The sequence below is a fragment of the Carya illinoinensis genome, chromosome 8 (assembly GCF_018687715.1).
Source record: "Carya illinoinensis cultivar Pawnee chromosome 8, C.illinoinensisPawnee_v1, whole genome shotgun sequence".
NCBI lineage: Eukaryota > Viridiplantae > Streptophyta > Magnoliopsida > Fagales > Juglandaceae > Carya > Carya illinoinensis.
Window position 1 is genome coordinate 25,651,999 of NC_056759.1, and position 15,184 is coordinate 25,667,182.

The 15,184-nt window shown below is 41.6% G+C and overlaps 1 protein-coding gene across 4 annotated transcripts; it reads right to left on the bottom strand.

The window, feature by feature from the left end:
* Positions 1-11,360: 11,360 nt before the first annotated feature.
* Positions 11,361-14,714, bottom strand: LOC122274313 (bifunctional nuclease 2). 4 transcript variants are annotated; one of them, XR_006228276.1, is made up of 10 exons: positions 14,336-14,714; positions 13,522-13,728; positions 13,348-13,400; positions 13,212-13,268; positions 12,861-12,926; positions 12,689-12,760; positions 12,220-12,329; positions 12,047-12,130; positions 11,842-11,907; positions 11,361-11,706 (listed from the first exon to the last, which is right to left on the bottom strand). XR_006228276.1 is itself a non-coding variant. In XM_043083355.1 (10 exons), the coding sequence occupies exons 1-9, from the start codon at positions 14,589-14,591 to the stop codon at positions 11,855-11,857; spliced, it is 966 nt and encodes a 321-aa protein (XP_042939289.1). In that variant the 5' UTR covers positions 14,592-14,712; the 3' UTR covers positions 11,361-11,706; positions 11,842-11,854. The 4 variants fall into 4 exon arrangements, 1 of the variants encoding a protein (XP_042939289.1); XR_006228275.1 differs by having other exon boundaries at positions 11,842-11,960; positions 12,047-12,138; positions 14,336-14,713; XM_043083355.1 differs by having other exon boundaries at positions 12,047-12,138; positions 14,336-14,712.
* Positions 14,715-15,184: the final 470 nt, after the last annotated feature.

Consider the following 15,184-nt stretch of genomic DNA (forward strand, 5'->3'; position numbering starts at 1 on the left):
ACCAAACAGATAGATTTGAAACTTGTCCTATGCAAGGGAATACCTCTGTGGTCCCTCTGTCACAACCCGACAACAAAGGCAACAACAACACGGACAGGTTATTGTGTTCTCAAACTGGGACAACATTGGACCCACTCACGTGCAACATTGGACAGGCCTTTCCTCAAAATTGAGTAATTTGTCATTCCAAATTACTCAGTTGTACACAAAAAATATATAAATTCGATTATGACATAGATGAACTCATTTCGAGACGGACTCACATCTACGGCACCCACTGTGCAAAAAAGATAGATGCCAACTCGATGAAGACGAATAAAAATATTTGATGAAGCCACTTAGATTGGTGCGAAACTGAACGAAATACCAATGCGAACAACAATCAATCGATGGTCAATGGTTTCTGAGTTAGAGTTTTCAAATTTTGGATTTGGGTTTTTTCTGGATATGAAGTTCAGTTTGGGGAAATGGATGCCGATGGAGTGAGGGGTGATTTTGTCTTTGCATTGAATGACGTGCATGTGAGAAGCACATGGGTGAGTCTTCCGTTCCATTTAATACTCAATTTGGACGGAAGGGGGGGATTGGTACGTTTTGAAAGTAAGAGGGTCCACTTTGATGCAATCAATAGTTTCAAGGATACATTGTGAATTGAGTGATAGTTGGAGGAGCAAAATGTAATTAACCCATTATTTTAAGACTGGTTAAGATTTAGGAAACTATTGTTGAGGTGGTGGTATTAATGGGCTAGATTTTTTAGGATGCCCAAAAGACCAAAAGCTCATGTAGGTGGCCTAAGGCTTAAGCCCAATTGTGATTTTCCATCCCACATAAAAAGCATGCACACGAAATTTATTCCTCTTTCACTAGGGGTTTTCAGCTACATATAAATATACACGTAAATGCACGTTTTCATGCACAACCCCATAGAAGATTTCCTTTGCCTAATACAATGATCACATAGCAAGCAGCACCTCACCTTCTCATGTTATTCCTCCCTTGATTTTCCTTGCACAACATGTTTTGTTCAACCGCCCATCACCCCACACCCACTAGATAGCTACTCCTCCCCATCACTTTCTCTCCCACATTTTTTATTTTTCTTCTCGCCTAATGCATATACCTCTCTATTTTTTATGAGTTTTGCCACCCAAGCCATACCCTATCCCAACACCTCTCTCTTCCACCTTTGTCTCCACCTCGGTCCTACCAACTAGCCGCCTCCCAAATGCTCCTTGCACAACCACACATTGTTGCTTGACGGAGACACCCATGAAGGACGTAAACACATGACCCAACAACCTATAGCTACCCCTTTTATAAATCATGCTCCGTATAGGTGACGATTGATATTCATTTGGCAAGACTGTGGAAAAATTCAAACAAGTTAAAAACTTGAGGTAAGTAGACTTCTTATGCTAGACTTTGCATAAAAGAAATGGACTGAGGTTGATTGGTGAAACATATGCATGTTATGTTTTGAAAATATATGAGAAAATAACCTCAGTTATGTATTCTGCATTACTCATGAAATCTGTATAAAAGAGAGTATTTTCTACCATGACTAGTATATGCATGACTAAAATCTCGACAACATATTTCTGAACTATGCAAAAAAGATCGAATATGAAATCTAAAAATTTTTGCATGCTTATGGGAAGATGTTCTGAATATGTTAATTTGAATATGTAAAAATGATCTGAATCTGTTTTGTACTCTGTTTTGATATGATTGGGCATATGAAAACTTTTGGCATGACATCTTAACTCTATATCTGATTCTATTTCTGATTCTGATCTTGTTATGGTGTGGTACCATCATTTCTGTTCCAGTCTAATTATGCCCCTGCCATGAGACATAATAGTGACCTCTGAAACTAAAAATTTTTTTGGTTTGTATTATGAGCTCTGATGTTCTTGGTTTCTAATAAGATGTTTTGGTTATGTATTTAGAAACAAAAATATTTTTTTTTGCATTATGAGCTCTCTAAATGCTTGTGTTTACATAGTAGTATATGTTCTCTATTTATTAAGTTGTTAATAACTCATCCTTTATCTCCCTAATATTTTTCACATAATTTAAATATTTCAGTTGAGAATCAAGATTTGGTAGCATGAACCAGAGTATTTAAGCATAGTGGGTTAAGCACAAAAGGATGCTAAGATTATTGGAGAATTTTATTCAGCAAATCTTTCGTGCTCTAATGACTTGGTATCTCAGGAGGTTGACATTTATTTTGTGAACTTGTTGTGTCTTATAGTAACTATATTGGAGGTTTTTTTGTGTAATTGAGAAATTGAAGTTTATTTTTGTACTGTTAGGAGATGATTTTAGGTGACAGTTAGTAACTTTTTTACCTATCCGAGACTAGGGCATAACAGTCGGTATCAAAGCCAGGTTTAAGATTCTGTAGACTTTATAGATAGAGATTTTGGAAATTTGAGGTTTAGAGATTCTACATACTTTAAAATGATTTTTATGAGATATAACGTTTTAGAATTATGCAGGCTTAGATATGATTTTGATAATAAGGTGTTAGCATCTGTAGACCTATGGAAGGTGTCTTATGAAATCTGAGGTTTTAGACTTTGAAAATTTAAGAAATGATTTTCATGAAATTTGGAGATCTCAGGACCAGCGAATCAGGGCTCTGGAGTTCGAGTTGGCTTTTGTTAGGGAAGAGCTGCTTTTTTGAGACCTACAGATAGAGGCTCTAGAGTCAGGGTTAGCTACTTCCAAGGAGGAGCTGGCCTCTCGGGACCTGCAGGTAGATGCCTTTTAGTTCGGGCTAGCTAATTCCAATGAGGCCTTGGTTCAACTCCCTACTCAGATGTTGGTAGCCAAGGTGGTTTGCTATAGGGCCAAGGGCTATGAATATAAGGAAGGCCTAGATAGGTTGAGGGATCACCTGAAGGAAAATCCTTGAATGAACCTGAAGACCAGCTCCCTCTAAGTCGATTACTAGTCACTCTAGTTCACTAACTCTTTGAGCAAAGATTTGATGCTCGATGCCTTTTTGAATATGGGTCCAAGTCCTTAAATTGTAGTAACATTGATATTTTTTTTTTTTTGTAAACATGACCATGCCCTAATGGATGTGATTTTACATTTGGGATAATTCTGTGTTATCTCTACTGCTCTCTATGTGTTTGTGCTTTTGCTTTATTTGCCCATTCTTAATTTTCTCACTTGGCCCGCTTAGACACAATGTTGTTGTTTTTTTTTTTTTTTTGTGTGAGTGATAGGCAGTGAAGGGGCTACCACTACTCATTGTTCGCCAATGACTTGACTTTTCTTGTGTGAGGGCCAGGTAGCCAAGAGGCTATTGCCACTCGTTGTTTGTAGCGTGTCTAGTGACTCGGATTTTGTTTGTGTGAGGGCCGGACAGTCAAGGAACTGTCTTCGCCCTTTCTGCAGCAAGTCCAGTGATTGGGCTTTTGTTTGTGAGAGGGACAGGTAGTCTAGAGACTCTCTCTGCCTATTCTACAATGAGTTCAGTGACTCTGCTTTTGCTTGCTTGAGAGTTGGGCAATCAAGGTGCTATCTTTGCCCATTCTACGCTGAGTCCAGGAACTCAGCTTTTGTTTGCAAGACGGTTGGTAGTTAAGGGACTATATCCAACCGTTGTTGTCACCCTATAAAAGAAAACATATGGTTTGCAAAGAAAGATAATCTTATTCATGGTTTCCGGCGTTTACCAATATGTGCTTTAATACACTCAAGCAAAATATTTCCCTAGATGCTCTGCATTCCACTGGTGTGGTAGTTCATTTCCCTGGGCATCCTTAAGGCGATAAGACCCCAGCCTATTGTTGGCGAAGACGACAACAATCCTTGCCATTACAGCCCTAGGTTCCCTTCCTCTTGCATGATTGTTCCTGTTTCTCTTATGATTAGATTGCCTACTTTAAAGGACCTAGGCTTGACCCTTCTATTGAAGTAGTGTTCTGCTTTTCTTTTGTTGATCACCATTTGGATCTCAGCTTACTCTCTCTTTTCTTCTAGCAAGTCTAACTATTCTTCCAGTTTCTCGTCATTTGAGCTTTGCTCAAAGTGCTAGACTTTTTAGGTAGGCATTCCTACTTCCACCGGCACCACAACTTCACACTAATAGGTGAGAGAGAAAGGGGTCTCTCTTGTCGTTGTTCTGACAATGGTCCGATATGCCCATAGGCTCAAGAGTTCTTCCACCCAGCTTCCTTTTTTGTCTATCAACTTCTTCTTCAGGATCCCAGGTAATGAATTGTTGGTTGCCTTGACCTGTTCGTTGCCCTATGGGTGACCCAAGGAGAAATATTTGAATTTGATTCACAATTCTACACACCAATCGCAGTAATGACTTAAATCAAACTACCGCCTATTTTCCAACATTATGTTTCGGGGAATGCGTCGAGAATAAGCTAATCAATTTCAGTCCCCACTTCGTGAAAGGCCATGGAGAGGTGATCAAAGTCATCTTATTTGGTGGGCACCTTGGCACAAGAACATGCTCTTGGCATCTTGGACATTTCTTTGTGAAGTTCTCTATCCAAGAGGGAGTGGGGCCAGTAGTATCCAGCTTGGGTCACTCTTGCGGCCAACGCCCTTCTACCAAAGTGGTTCCCGCAGACCCCTTAGTGAATTTCGGCTAGCACATGTTGGGCTTCGCCTGACGAGATGCATCTTAAGAGAGGTTTGGGAAAGCCCTTCTTGTACAGGACCCCTCCCAACAATGTGAACCTCGTGGCCTTGTTCTTGACTTTGTGTGCCTCTTCTGGGTAGCCCAGGACTTCGTCTTCTTGTAGAAACTTCATGATGTTTGTGTGGCCTACTTGGGGGGTGTCGAGGAGGCGACAGATACCCCTGTCCCTATGGCAGGGGCATTGACTGTCCTAACCACTATGTGTCTGAAGTCCAAATGACCCGCCTTCTGGTTTGGACTTGTTGTATGTGGAAGTAATGGAAGAGGTCGTGCCCCTCGAACATCTACTAGAGTTCCTTCTTCAATTTCTTGTCCTTTGAAGTGAATTCTGCCAACACCTGATTGATGACCGCTTGGAAATCAACCTTCACCACAATTTCTGTGGCTCCTAGTAGCCTAGCCACTGACATTCCCACAAATAGCACTTTGTATTTGGCCTCATTGTTGGTCGCCTTAAAGGAGAGCTTTATTGCATAGTGTCCTCTTTCCCTTGTTTGGTGACTATGTGCACCCCTGCACCCTTGCTAGGTTGGCAGGATCATCCATCCACATTGACGTACTAGGGCTTCCCCTTGGTGAAACTTGTATCTCCTCCGGGAAGCTTGTGAAATTGACCATAAAGTCCGCCAGCACTTGCCCTTTAATCGTTGTATGGGGCAGGTACTCTATGTTGAATTCACTTAGCTTGAGTGCCTATTTGGCAAGTCAGCTAGACATGTCGGGCTTCTGCAAGACCATCTTGAAGGGGACATCGGTGAGCACTTTCATAGGGTGGGCTTTGAAGTACAGCCTTAACCTTTGCATGGAAACTATCAACACGAACACTAGCATTTCCATCCATCGGTACCTCGCCTTGGCCCCGCAGAACACCCGACTCATAATAGATGGGCCATTGTCCTTCCTCTATGTCACGGCTCAATATTATAGACACGACATGTGGTGATACAGCCAAGTACACAGTCAAATTCTAGCCTAGCTTAGTTTGGCTGAGAAGCGGCAAGTAAGTTAGGTACTCCTTCAGTTCGGCGAACACCTTGTTACAGGTAGTGTCCCATCCCTAAACCTTCCTTAGGACCATGAGAAATGGAAGGCATCACTTGGTCTACCTGGCGATAAAGCAGTTTAAGGCTGCCACTCGACCATATAGTCTTTGGACTTTGTGAAGGTTGTAAGGGGAAGACATCCCCACTATTGCCTCAACGTTCTCTAGGTTGGTCTTGATCCCACACTCCGAGATCATAAAGCCCAGTAACTTGCCCGATTCCACTCCAAATGCTCACTTTAGTGGGTTGAGCTTCATCTGGTAGCATCAAAGTACTGTAAAGGCTTCTTGAAAGTTTGACAGGTGTTGTTAGGGTTTCTTATTTTTGGCCAATAGGTCATCCACATACACCTCCATGTTCTGGCCGATCTATTGCTTAAATATCTAGTTAACTAACCGCTGGTATGTGGAGCTAGCATTCTTTAGGCCGAACAACATGACCTTGTAGTGGTAGAACCCTCAGTTCATGATGAAAGCAGTCTTTTCTTCATTGTTCGGGCTCATATGAATTTGGTTTTACTTGAAGAATGCATCCATGAAGCTGGGAAGCTGGGTGTCCAGCTGATGAGTCCATTATCAAATCAATGCGGGGCAGGGGTAAGCAATATTTCAGGCAAGCCTTGTTCAAGTCCACGAAGTTCATGCACATACTCCACTTCCTACTCACCTTCTTGACCAGAATCACATAAGAGATCCATTCAGGATAGTGAGCCTCCTGGATGAACCCTATGCAAGGAGACAATCCACTTCCTTAATTATGGTCACATACTTTTCCACACTGAATCTTCGGTGATGCTATTTGCCTTTTCTAGCTATGGGGTCCACGCAAAGGTGGTGTTCGATGATTGAATTGTCGGCCCCAGTCATCTCGTCCTGACTCCAGGCGAACGCATCCTGGTTATCAATGAGGAGCCGCTTCAAGGCTTGCCTCAGTTTAGGAGCCATTTTGGTCCCTATTCGCACTATGTGCTCGAGCCTTTGTTGATATATGGAAACCAACTCCAAGGGCTCATTAGGTTCCGCCTGCCACAGTGCCTGTTTATCTCGAACCTCTTCATCCCATAATGCTAGGGTCGGCAGTGAAGGTGGTCCGGCTGACTCCCCTACTTCCCCGATCATCTTGACTTCTATAGCTTCAGGCAGCTTCGAGCATAGCATTCCTAGGCCAGTACCTGGTCGCTACGAACTCTCTTATCCCCAGGTCCGTGGGCAACTTCATCTTAAGGTGGTAGGAAGAGGTTATCGCTCTCAAGTTGTTCAAGGTCAGGTGACCCAGCATTGCATTGTATGAAAAGGGGGCCTTAACTGCTAGGAAGTAGGCCATCATGGCGAAAGTCCTTAGGGCCTTCCCGGCCAGGATGGATAGGGTAATGGCCCTCATTGGCTAAATGATATCACCTATTAAACCCTTGAACAACATCAGGGCTAGGCGCAGTCAATCCGAATTGATCCCCATCCTGACAAAGGCCTCCCAAAACAAAATGTCTGCCCAACTACCATTGTTGGTTAGGACTCTTTGAGTGGTGAAGTTGGTGATCTCCATAGTAACCACCAACGCATCATCATAGGCATGGAGGTTGCCCTCTTCATCATTTTTGTTGAAGGTTATCGTGGTTCCTATGTCATGTTTCCTGGTGTGATTGGTGATCCTTTCTATTGTAAACACTTCCTCGTACCAAGCCCTTCGGGCATGTGCCCTCTGAGTTGATAAGGTGCAACCCCTTCCTATGTATCCTCTTGTAATCGTGCAAATTTCACCCACCGGGTTGTGTGCCCTTACTAGGCTCCTACGTTGAGGGCTCCTCTAAGCCTCTATTCCAACCCTTTGTCTCCTCAAGCTCTCACTCTGCTGGGCCCTCGGATGGCTGCCCTCATGCTATTCCTATCATTTCTCTGTCTGCCATCATTGATCTAGCAGGCCGTCTAATGCTTCCCTCATTCGCTTGAAGGTATAGCAGTCCTTGGTACTGTGTCGGTCCCTCAGATGGTAGGCTTAGTGCTTGTGGCTCTCCTGGTCCTGTCGTGGTCCCTTCCATGGGTTCCGGACACATTTGCTTTCTATGGCTATGATCATGTGTGCATGGGGCCCACCGCGAGCTCAAGCCTATGCTTCACCTCTTCTCTTAGTTTCCAGCGCTCCCTTCTTGCCCTTCTCACGGTTTGGCCTACCCTTCTATCTAGCAGCCTTATTGTCTGCTTGCTCCAACTCTTTCCTCCTTGAAGCCATCAAGGATTTGAGCATGTCCTCAGCATTAATGAAGTCGTCGGCTTGATCCATGAACTCACTGAATGGGTTCCAAGTCCAGATCCCCCCAGCAGGGCCGCCAGAGTAATCTTTTTATCCTGGTCGTCTATGGTCATACTCTCTTAATTGAATCGAGAGAGGTACAACTTCAAGCTCTTGTCATCTTGTTGCTCCACTATTAAGAGGTAGGAGGTCAGGTGCCTCTGCTTCCAGCTCACCATGAGCTGTGTAAAGAAGAGACGAGCTAGCTCACTGAAGCTATCCATGAATCCTGGTGGAAGGGACCCAAGCCAGACTTGTGCCACCCCTTTCAGGGTTAGAGGGAAGGCTTGACACGCGACCTCTCCTAGGAACCCATGCAAAATCATGTGGGCTTGAATGTTTTCAAGTGTTCTAGTGGATCTTTGGACCTATCGTACCCCTCCATCTGGGGGACTTCGAATTTAGCTGGGAGATAAACGGGCATAACTCTAGCACTGTACGGCAGGTTGGTGCTGGTGAGCACTCATTCACCTGGACACACTTCTATAGGAAATATCCCACAGACAACACCACAACCCGAGCAGCTCCACGGAGGGCCAACTTGGTCACCTAGAACTATGAAGAAATGAGAGCTTTGGGGTGATGGGGGACACATTTGATGCCAAAGTTAGTGTTCCTCTCAAGTGACAATTATGAAAGTTTATGTATGAGTGTCTAAAGAATCCACCCCTCACTGAGGGAGAGGGTATATATACCTGGCCTGGGCTTTCCCTACAAGGGGGATTGTGGGGGTGTCGCTCTGTACTTGGGTCAGGTCCTCCTATCCGCCCCCCTATTGTGCAACAGTCCTACAAGGCATGGTCGTGGTGACCACTAGCACCCCAGGAGGCACGTCGTGGCTTGCCTGTCCCCAAGGTGAATTAAATACGGCGTGACTCCCTTGTTGTGGTGTGCCTGTCTCCGCTTCGCATTAAATGCAGCATGGTTCTCAGTCAGGCACAACCACTCTTGAGACGTGCCTAGTCACCAGGGTTTTGGGACAGGGACTGACCTTGTCCTTGCATGCAGGGAGTTGTTGGCCAATAGTGTCAAGCAATTCCAGCCCCTGACTAGCGAGTGTTGTCCAGCTACTCCTCCTTCTAAGCTTCCCAACTTAGCCTGGTCCGGCCCATCCCTTATCCTCAGGCCTTGGATCTGCCTGGGCCAAGTGGGCCGAGCACATTTAGCCTAGCCTGACCCTAGGGATAACTGCCCTTACAGAGCTGATATGATAGATTACAAATCCACTACTACTCTCATGGTGGTTGGCCAACATCTTAAGATCGCAGGTCCTTAGTGTAGACCCAGGCCTGTACTGTTTTCTTATTGGTGTTGTCCAATATTTGGTTATTACAAGACCAAAACTTGCTTGCGATGTCAACACTATATGTCAGCATATGCATGATCTACTGATTAGCACTTTCGCTATCAAGCGTGTCTTGTGCTATGTCAAAGGCACCATCCAATTTGGCTTGAATATTTTTTCTCACCCTTCTTGGCATCTCTTGGCTTACTCTAATGCCAATTGGACTGGATGCCGAGAGGCCAGATGCTCAACTTCAGGTTATGCCATTTATTTTGGAAAATATTTTATCTCTTGGAGTGAAAGTAGCCCATAGTCTCTCGAAGTAGGGTTGAATCTCAGCGTTGTTCTTTTGCTCTCATTGTTGTTGAAGACACTTGGATTACATATTTGGTTTGTGATCTTCATATTCCTCTCCCAGCTCTACAAACACTTTTATGTGACAATTGCAATGTCATTTATATGTCTGCAAATCCTATTCCGCATGCTCATTCCAAACATATTGACTTGGACTATCCTTTTGTCCATGAAAAATTTGCTGCTGGTCTTCTCCGTGTTCAGCTTGTGCTCTTCAATTCTCAACTTGCGTGTCTCTCGGCCACAATTTCTCTTCTTAGGGTCCAAGCTTACCATCTCTCCTACCCCCAGGTCAGCTTGCATGAGGAGGGGTGGTTATGGACACTATGCCATATATGCATATACCTCCCCAATCAAGCAAACAATCTGCAGAATTTTCAAGTCAATGCACCAGAGGTGCTATAGAAGGCAAGTCATGATACCATATTATTCGGCTTGGTAGAATTTGTTGTCATTAAGTCTTGATTGTAATCTATTCACTTTTGATTATATATAAAACACTAAAGCATATAGCCGTGTGTTATGCAGAGGAGAATTTCATTCTTTGTATTATTTTTCTTGCAAGACTCACAAATCTTGTCAGTATGGTACATCATGATAGTTTTGCATCGGAAACTTGCCATCTTTCAAAGCATGGATGACACATGAGGGCTCTTCCACACACACCGTGGCTTGTACCTTGAGGGGACTCCTCTCCCGCATCTTTGTAAAACCCAAACCTTGGATCTGATGTATGGACAATACATTAAGTACAGTCCCTGCTTAGCATACAGCATCTTTGAGGAAAATGCCAAAGATGGTCTCAGGCAAATGGGATTCCAGTTTACAAGAGCTGCTTTTATAACAGCATAGAACGTTGTGATCACGAGTTTGAGGTGTATTTTGATTAAACGCGTTGTTAATCTTAGGATTAAAAAGGATGACCTTGAGAGTGGTGATGATGCTGGCACATGGAGAAGAGATGAGGCCTATGCACTATGGGGAGATAGTGAGGAAAATGCCGAATTCCATTTGTTTGCACATATCCCCCAGAATGCCACCCATCCGTGGAAGGCTCCTCTCAACTTAAATTTGCGCAAAGAGATATGTGGTGTTGATCGCTAGAGCTGCCTGGAATTTCTATGTTATGTTTGCTGTAGAAGATGGATCATTTCTGGTTTAAGAGCAGAGTAGTTTGTGAATATTATTGCCCAGCAGTTTGTCAATGAAGCCATGGGAGTAATCAGGAGAGGTGTGTAGTAATGTCGGTCCGGCTCTATGGATGAAAGAATTAACTCATCTTTAAGCTAAGCAAGCAAGCATTGGCTCATCGAGAAATTTATTTGATTGACAATATCAGAGACAAGAATTCAGCCCTGTTGTCTACATTGACCAATTGAGAAATTTTTTTTTTTTTTTTTTTTTTTTTTCCCCCTCTAGGGGAAAAAATGGATTAAGATACCTTAACCCCTCCCTGAAGGCCAAGTACATCAAAGTTTCAATTATTTTAATAAAAAAAAAAAAAAATCTAAAACGTTAAATATCGAGCAAATAGTACTTCTTGTCTGATTTTGTTCCAGTTTTCAGAAGATAATCAACGGAATTTCTTTCTTAGATGCTCCACTTGAAAGGGGCTTTAACTGGATGTTAAACTCAGACTCCATGAGCCCCTTCTTTTCCAAACTTTAACCAAGTCTCAAAAGCAATAAATAGTACTGTCCATGCGAAGAGATTGTACACAACATTCAATTTGATACAAGGGGAAGATTATCTTTCTTGTCATCCGCCATTTGCTATGAATTATACACAACAATTTGTACTTCACTTTGAAAATTACATCTCCGGGAGAGAGTTTGGATCATCTTCATGTCTAGGACAATTTGATTGAATACGTGATTTTTTTTTCTTTTATAAGTTGATTGAATAGATGATTTTAAATCTGCCTAAAAGGACAATATGTATAAAGTTGAAGCTGTACATGTGATAGTTTTGAGGTTTCCTCGTGCATCAATCCTTTGAGAAAGCTGTACATACCATAATTTAGAAATTTCATCATGAATCAATTCCTCCAAGCGTTCCTGCCATGGAACCATGAGAAATATGTGAAACAATCTCTCAATAACAAGAAAAAAAAAAAAAAACAGCCACTAGCACATATAAAAACTTTATGAACATGTCCTGTTTGATAATCAAATGTAAGATAGAAGACGTACCTGATTATATTGGTCAATGTTCATGTATTGACTCTCGAAGTTTCACTAGTTTGTCTCGCCACATGGCTGCAGGAACCAATCATCAATCATAACTGATTCTCAAACTTATGAGCAGGATTCTGTTATCAAACGTAAATTGATATTGTGACTGACCAGTTACAGAGAAATATTTTATCAGAGAATAGGTCAGCCAGTTCATTCATACCTGCATCCTTGTACCTTTCTTCTTTGACCGCCAAATCCATATTCTTCACCAAATCAAGTTCCTCAGATAGTACATCTGGACCATCTGCAGCACTGGACAAGATATAACCTATGCTTAGAGATAAAGAACAACATAAGATAGCAAAAACAAGGCCCCCAATATCCACTGAATACCTGTCGAGAGATACATCATAAGTCGGCTTAGCATCACGCATCCTTCCCATCCCATAACCAATTCTAATAGCATCTGTCAAGACAATTTCTCTACTTACATATATCGGTGCCTGCAGAGCAAGAAATAACATCTTTAAAAAGATATTTATGAAAAAACTTATGGATTTTACCATATAGGTGAAGTATCTGAAAGGTTATAGCTTGTGGATATCAACAGGGATAAGGGGGTGCAATGTTGGGCCTCTGTATCCAACTTACTCCAGAAAAAGAAAACATTGGTTAACCACTATATTGATAAACATATCCAGCAAGTACACAGGTGCATGTTTGAGCTTGCTCAACCAGGCGCATATTATTGCAACCCCATTAGATCAAAGCAACTTCAACAGTCTTGAACCACAGAGCCTGAATTTCATAATATTGCAGAATTTTGTGGCATTTGCACTGCCAAGGTGTAGAAAATATATACCTTACATCTATGTGCCACATTTATGGCATCTGAGGGACGTGCATCCACACTAAGAATGTCATTTTTTCCACGCTGCAGAGAATAAAAGCATTGATGAAGCTTAAAACTGAAATTTTATAAATTTAACCTATGTATTGAAGAAAACAGGGCATTTTATAATTTATCTAACCACCTTGCTAAAATATAGTCTGGCAAAGTAAGTATGAATCACTCTTTCCGTGATTTTCACCATATTAACCTGAAACCAAAGGAGAAAAAAGGGAAGAAACAAAAAAACTGAGACTAACATAAGAGATTTTGTTCCAAATTTTCATATAACAGAAAATAACTCAATAAAACAGAAGTGCGGTGCTGCAGGCCAGGAATTGAGAGACATATGTTCAGTCCTATTTCTTTACTAACTAGTCCAAAAGTATATTCAGCATTTATAATTGATATGCAATGAAAGGTAATATAAAGTATGAAAATGAGCAAAAAGATACAAGCCTTCAGACTATTAATATATAAGAAATTAGCTTCATACTTCATAGCCAAGCTTTTCCACAAGATCTCTGAAAAGCTGGAACTGATCTGGGAAATCCTGTAGCAAGCATATATCTGAGTGTTGAAAGTTGGCATTACATAACTAAAAACCAATATCAAGACAGATAGAAAAATACTCCATTCCTATCTTCCCATTGCGACTCTATAAGTTTTTCAACAGCAAATTCCCCTGTAGTAACATACATTTAGCATACGTGTAAGGCTTCTCTATTCAGATATGTTAAGAAAATGGCAATCAGAACAATAGAAGAGAGCACTGCACCATTTACTTTTGAACTTTAACTGCCTACCTACAATAATTGGTAGCAAAAAATCTCCATCACAAGAAATCTTGAGAAAGATTGTAGGACTCTTAAAGCGGTGGAGAAGACCCTCTCCGATTAAATCGATACCAATTTGGGGTTTTTTCCCTGGCATTGAGGTCAACTGACCAGGGGATTTCCATTTCATGTCCACTTGAAATCCGTGCCTCCGCATCTGGTAATGCAACATCGTTTCTGCAATAATTTCATATCGATGAGAAAATATCAAAAAATGAAAAGACATGGATGTACCAAATCAATGGAAAACCCTAAGTTGCTCGAATCATATGATCATGATTCTTTAAATTTCACCGGCAGGGGTTGTTAAAACCATTCAAATTTTTCCATCTCACCACTTGCTACTGCTATAGCACCATTAAATTTCACTTAATTCATTGCGACCTAGTAAGTTGCGCGCTGTTAGTATTAGTGAACAAAATCTGGAAATTCAGTTGGACCCCACACAGTGCAAGTAGTAGGGTTAATAAAACAAGTAAAAAAGCAACACATTTTCATTTTTTTTCTTTAATATAAGCTATGGTAAGAACTTCGCAACCTGTTATAACGAATTGATAAACCTCGAAATCTAACGACGTTAATTTGCAATTGTAACAGCTCTAATCTGCCAATTTCAAAACGAAATCCTACATAACTGCAGTACTAACTTCCACGATGGTTTGCAATCAACACAGAGAACTAAAACCTCATGAAAATTTAATTGAACTTGCAAACCTAAAAACGAGAACCAAATGAGGAACGATAAGTAAATGACATACGAGAGAGAAAGGGAGAGAGGTGGAACCTGAGAGGAGGAGAGAAGCTTCGAAAAACTGGCGGTGGCCATCATCGTCGGCATTGGTGGATCTGGAGGCTCCGCTTCCGCGGGAAGAGTTACAAGAAACGAAGAGGACCGGATGGGGCCTACGACAGCGATGGGCACCAAAACCAAACCGGATCGTGCTAGGGATGGAGCTAGAATTGGAGCGGCTCGTATTACTATGATCGGCAAAAGTGCCGGAGCCGAAGACCGAACGGACGCAGAGCCGAGGTGCGAGCATTGTTAATATTATCCGATAATGAATTGTAAATTGTTAAGAGCTGAAAAGAAGAAAGCAAGCACCAAGAAGGAAGCAAATACCAGGCTTTCTTTTTCTTTTTCTTTTTTTTTTTTTTCTTTTTTTTTTTTTTTTTTTTGGGTATAATGTTTTTGAATACCAACGTTGGTGTCCCCCATGATGCCCTTCATTGATAGCGAAATGTTGTTCGACTTTGCGCCATTATTAGGTTGCCCACCATTAAAGATGACGTGTATTCTGTATAACATGTGATACGAAGAAAGTATGTCTTCGGACCGTAACATTTTAATAATTATTCTAGCGGAAGATTTCTTTCCTTTTTTAAGAAAAATTCTATTGTCTTTGTAACACGTTCAATAAACTAATAAAGTATAGGGATATGCTACTCTCACCTACAAAACTATAAATTCACTGATTAATTAATTTTTTTAGTTAATGGTTAAGAAGTATTTTTTAATAATTTTATGATTTTTAAAAAAATATTTAAAGAGTTTAAAATAATAATAACAATAATAATTGGCCGTTGGGTGGTTCTCCTTCGTGGGTGTAGCAGCAGTTAAGTATTTATATGTTAT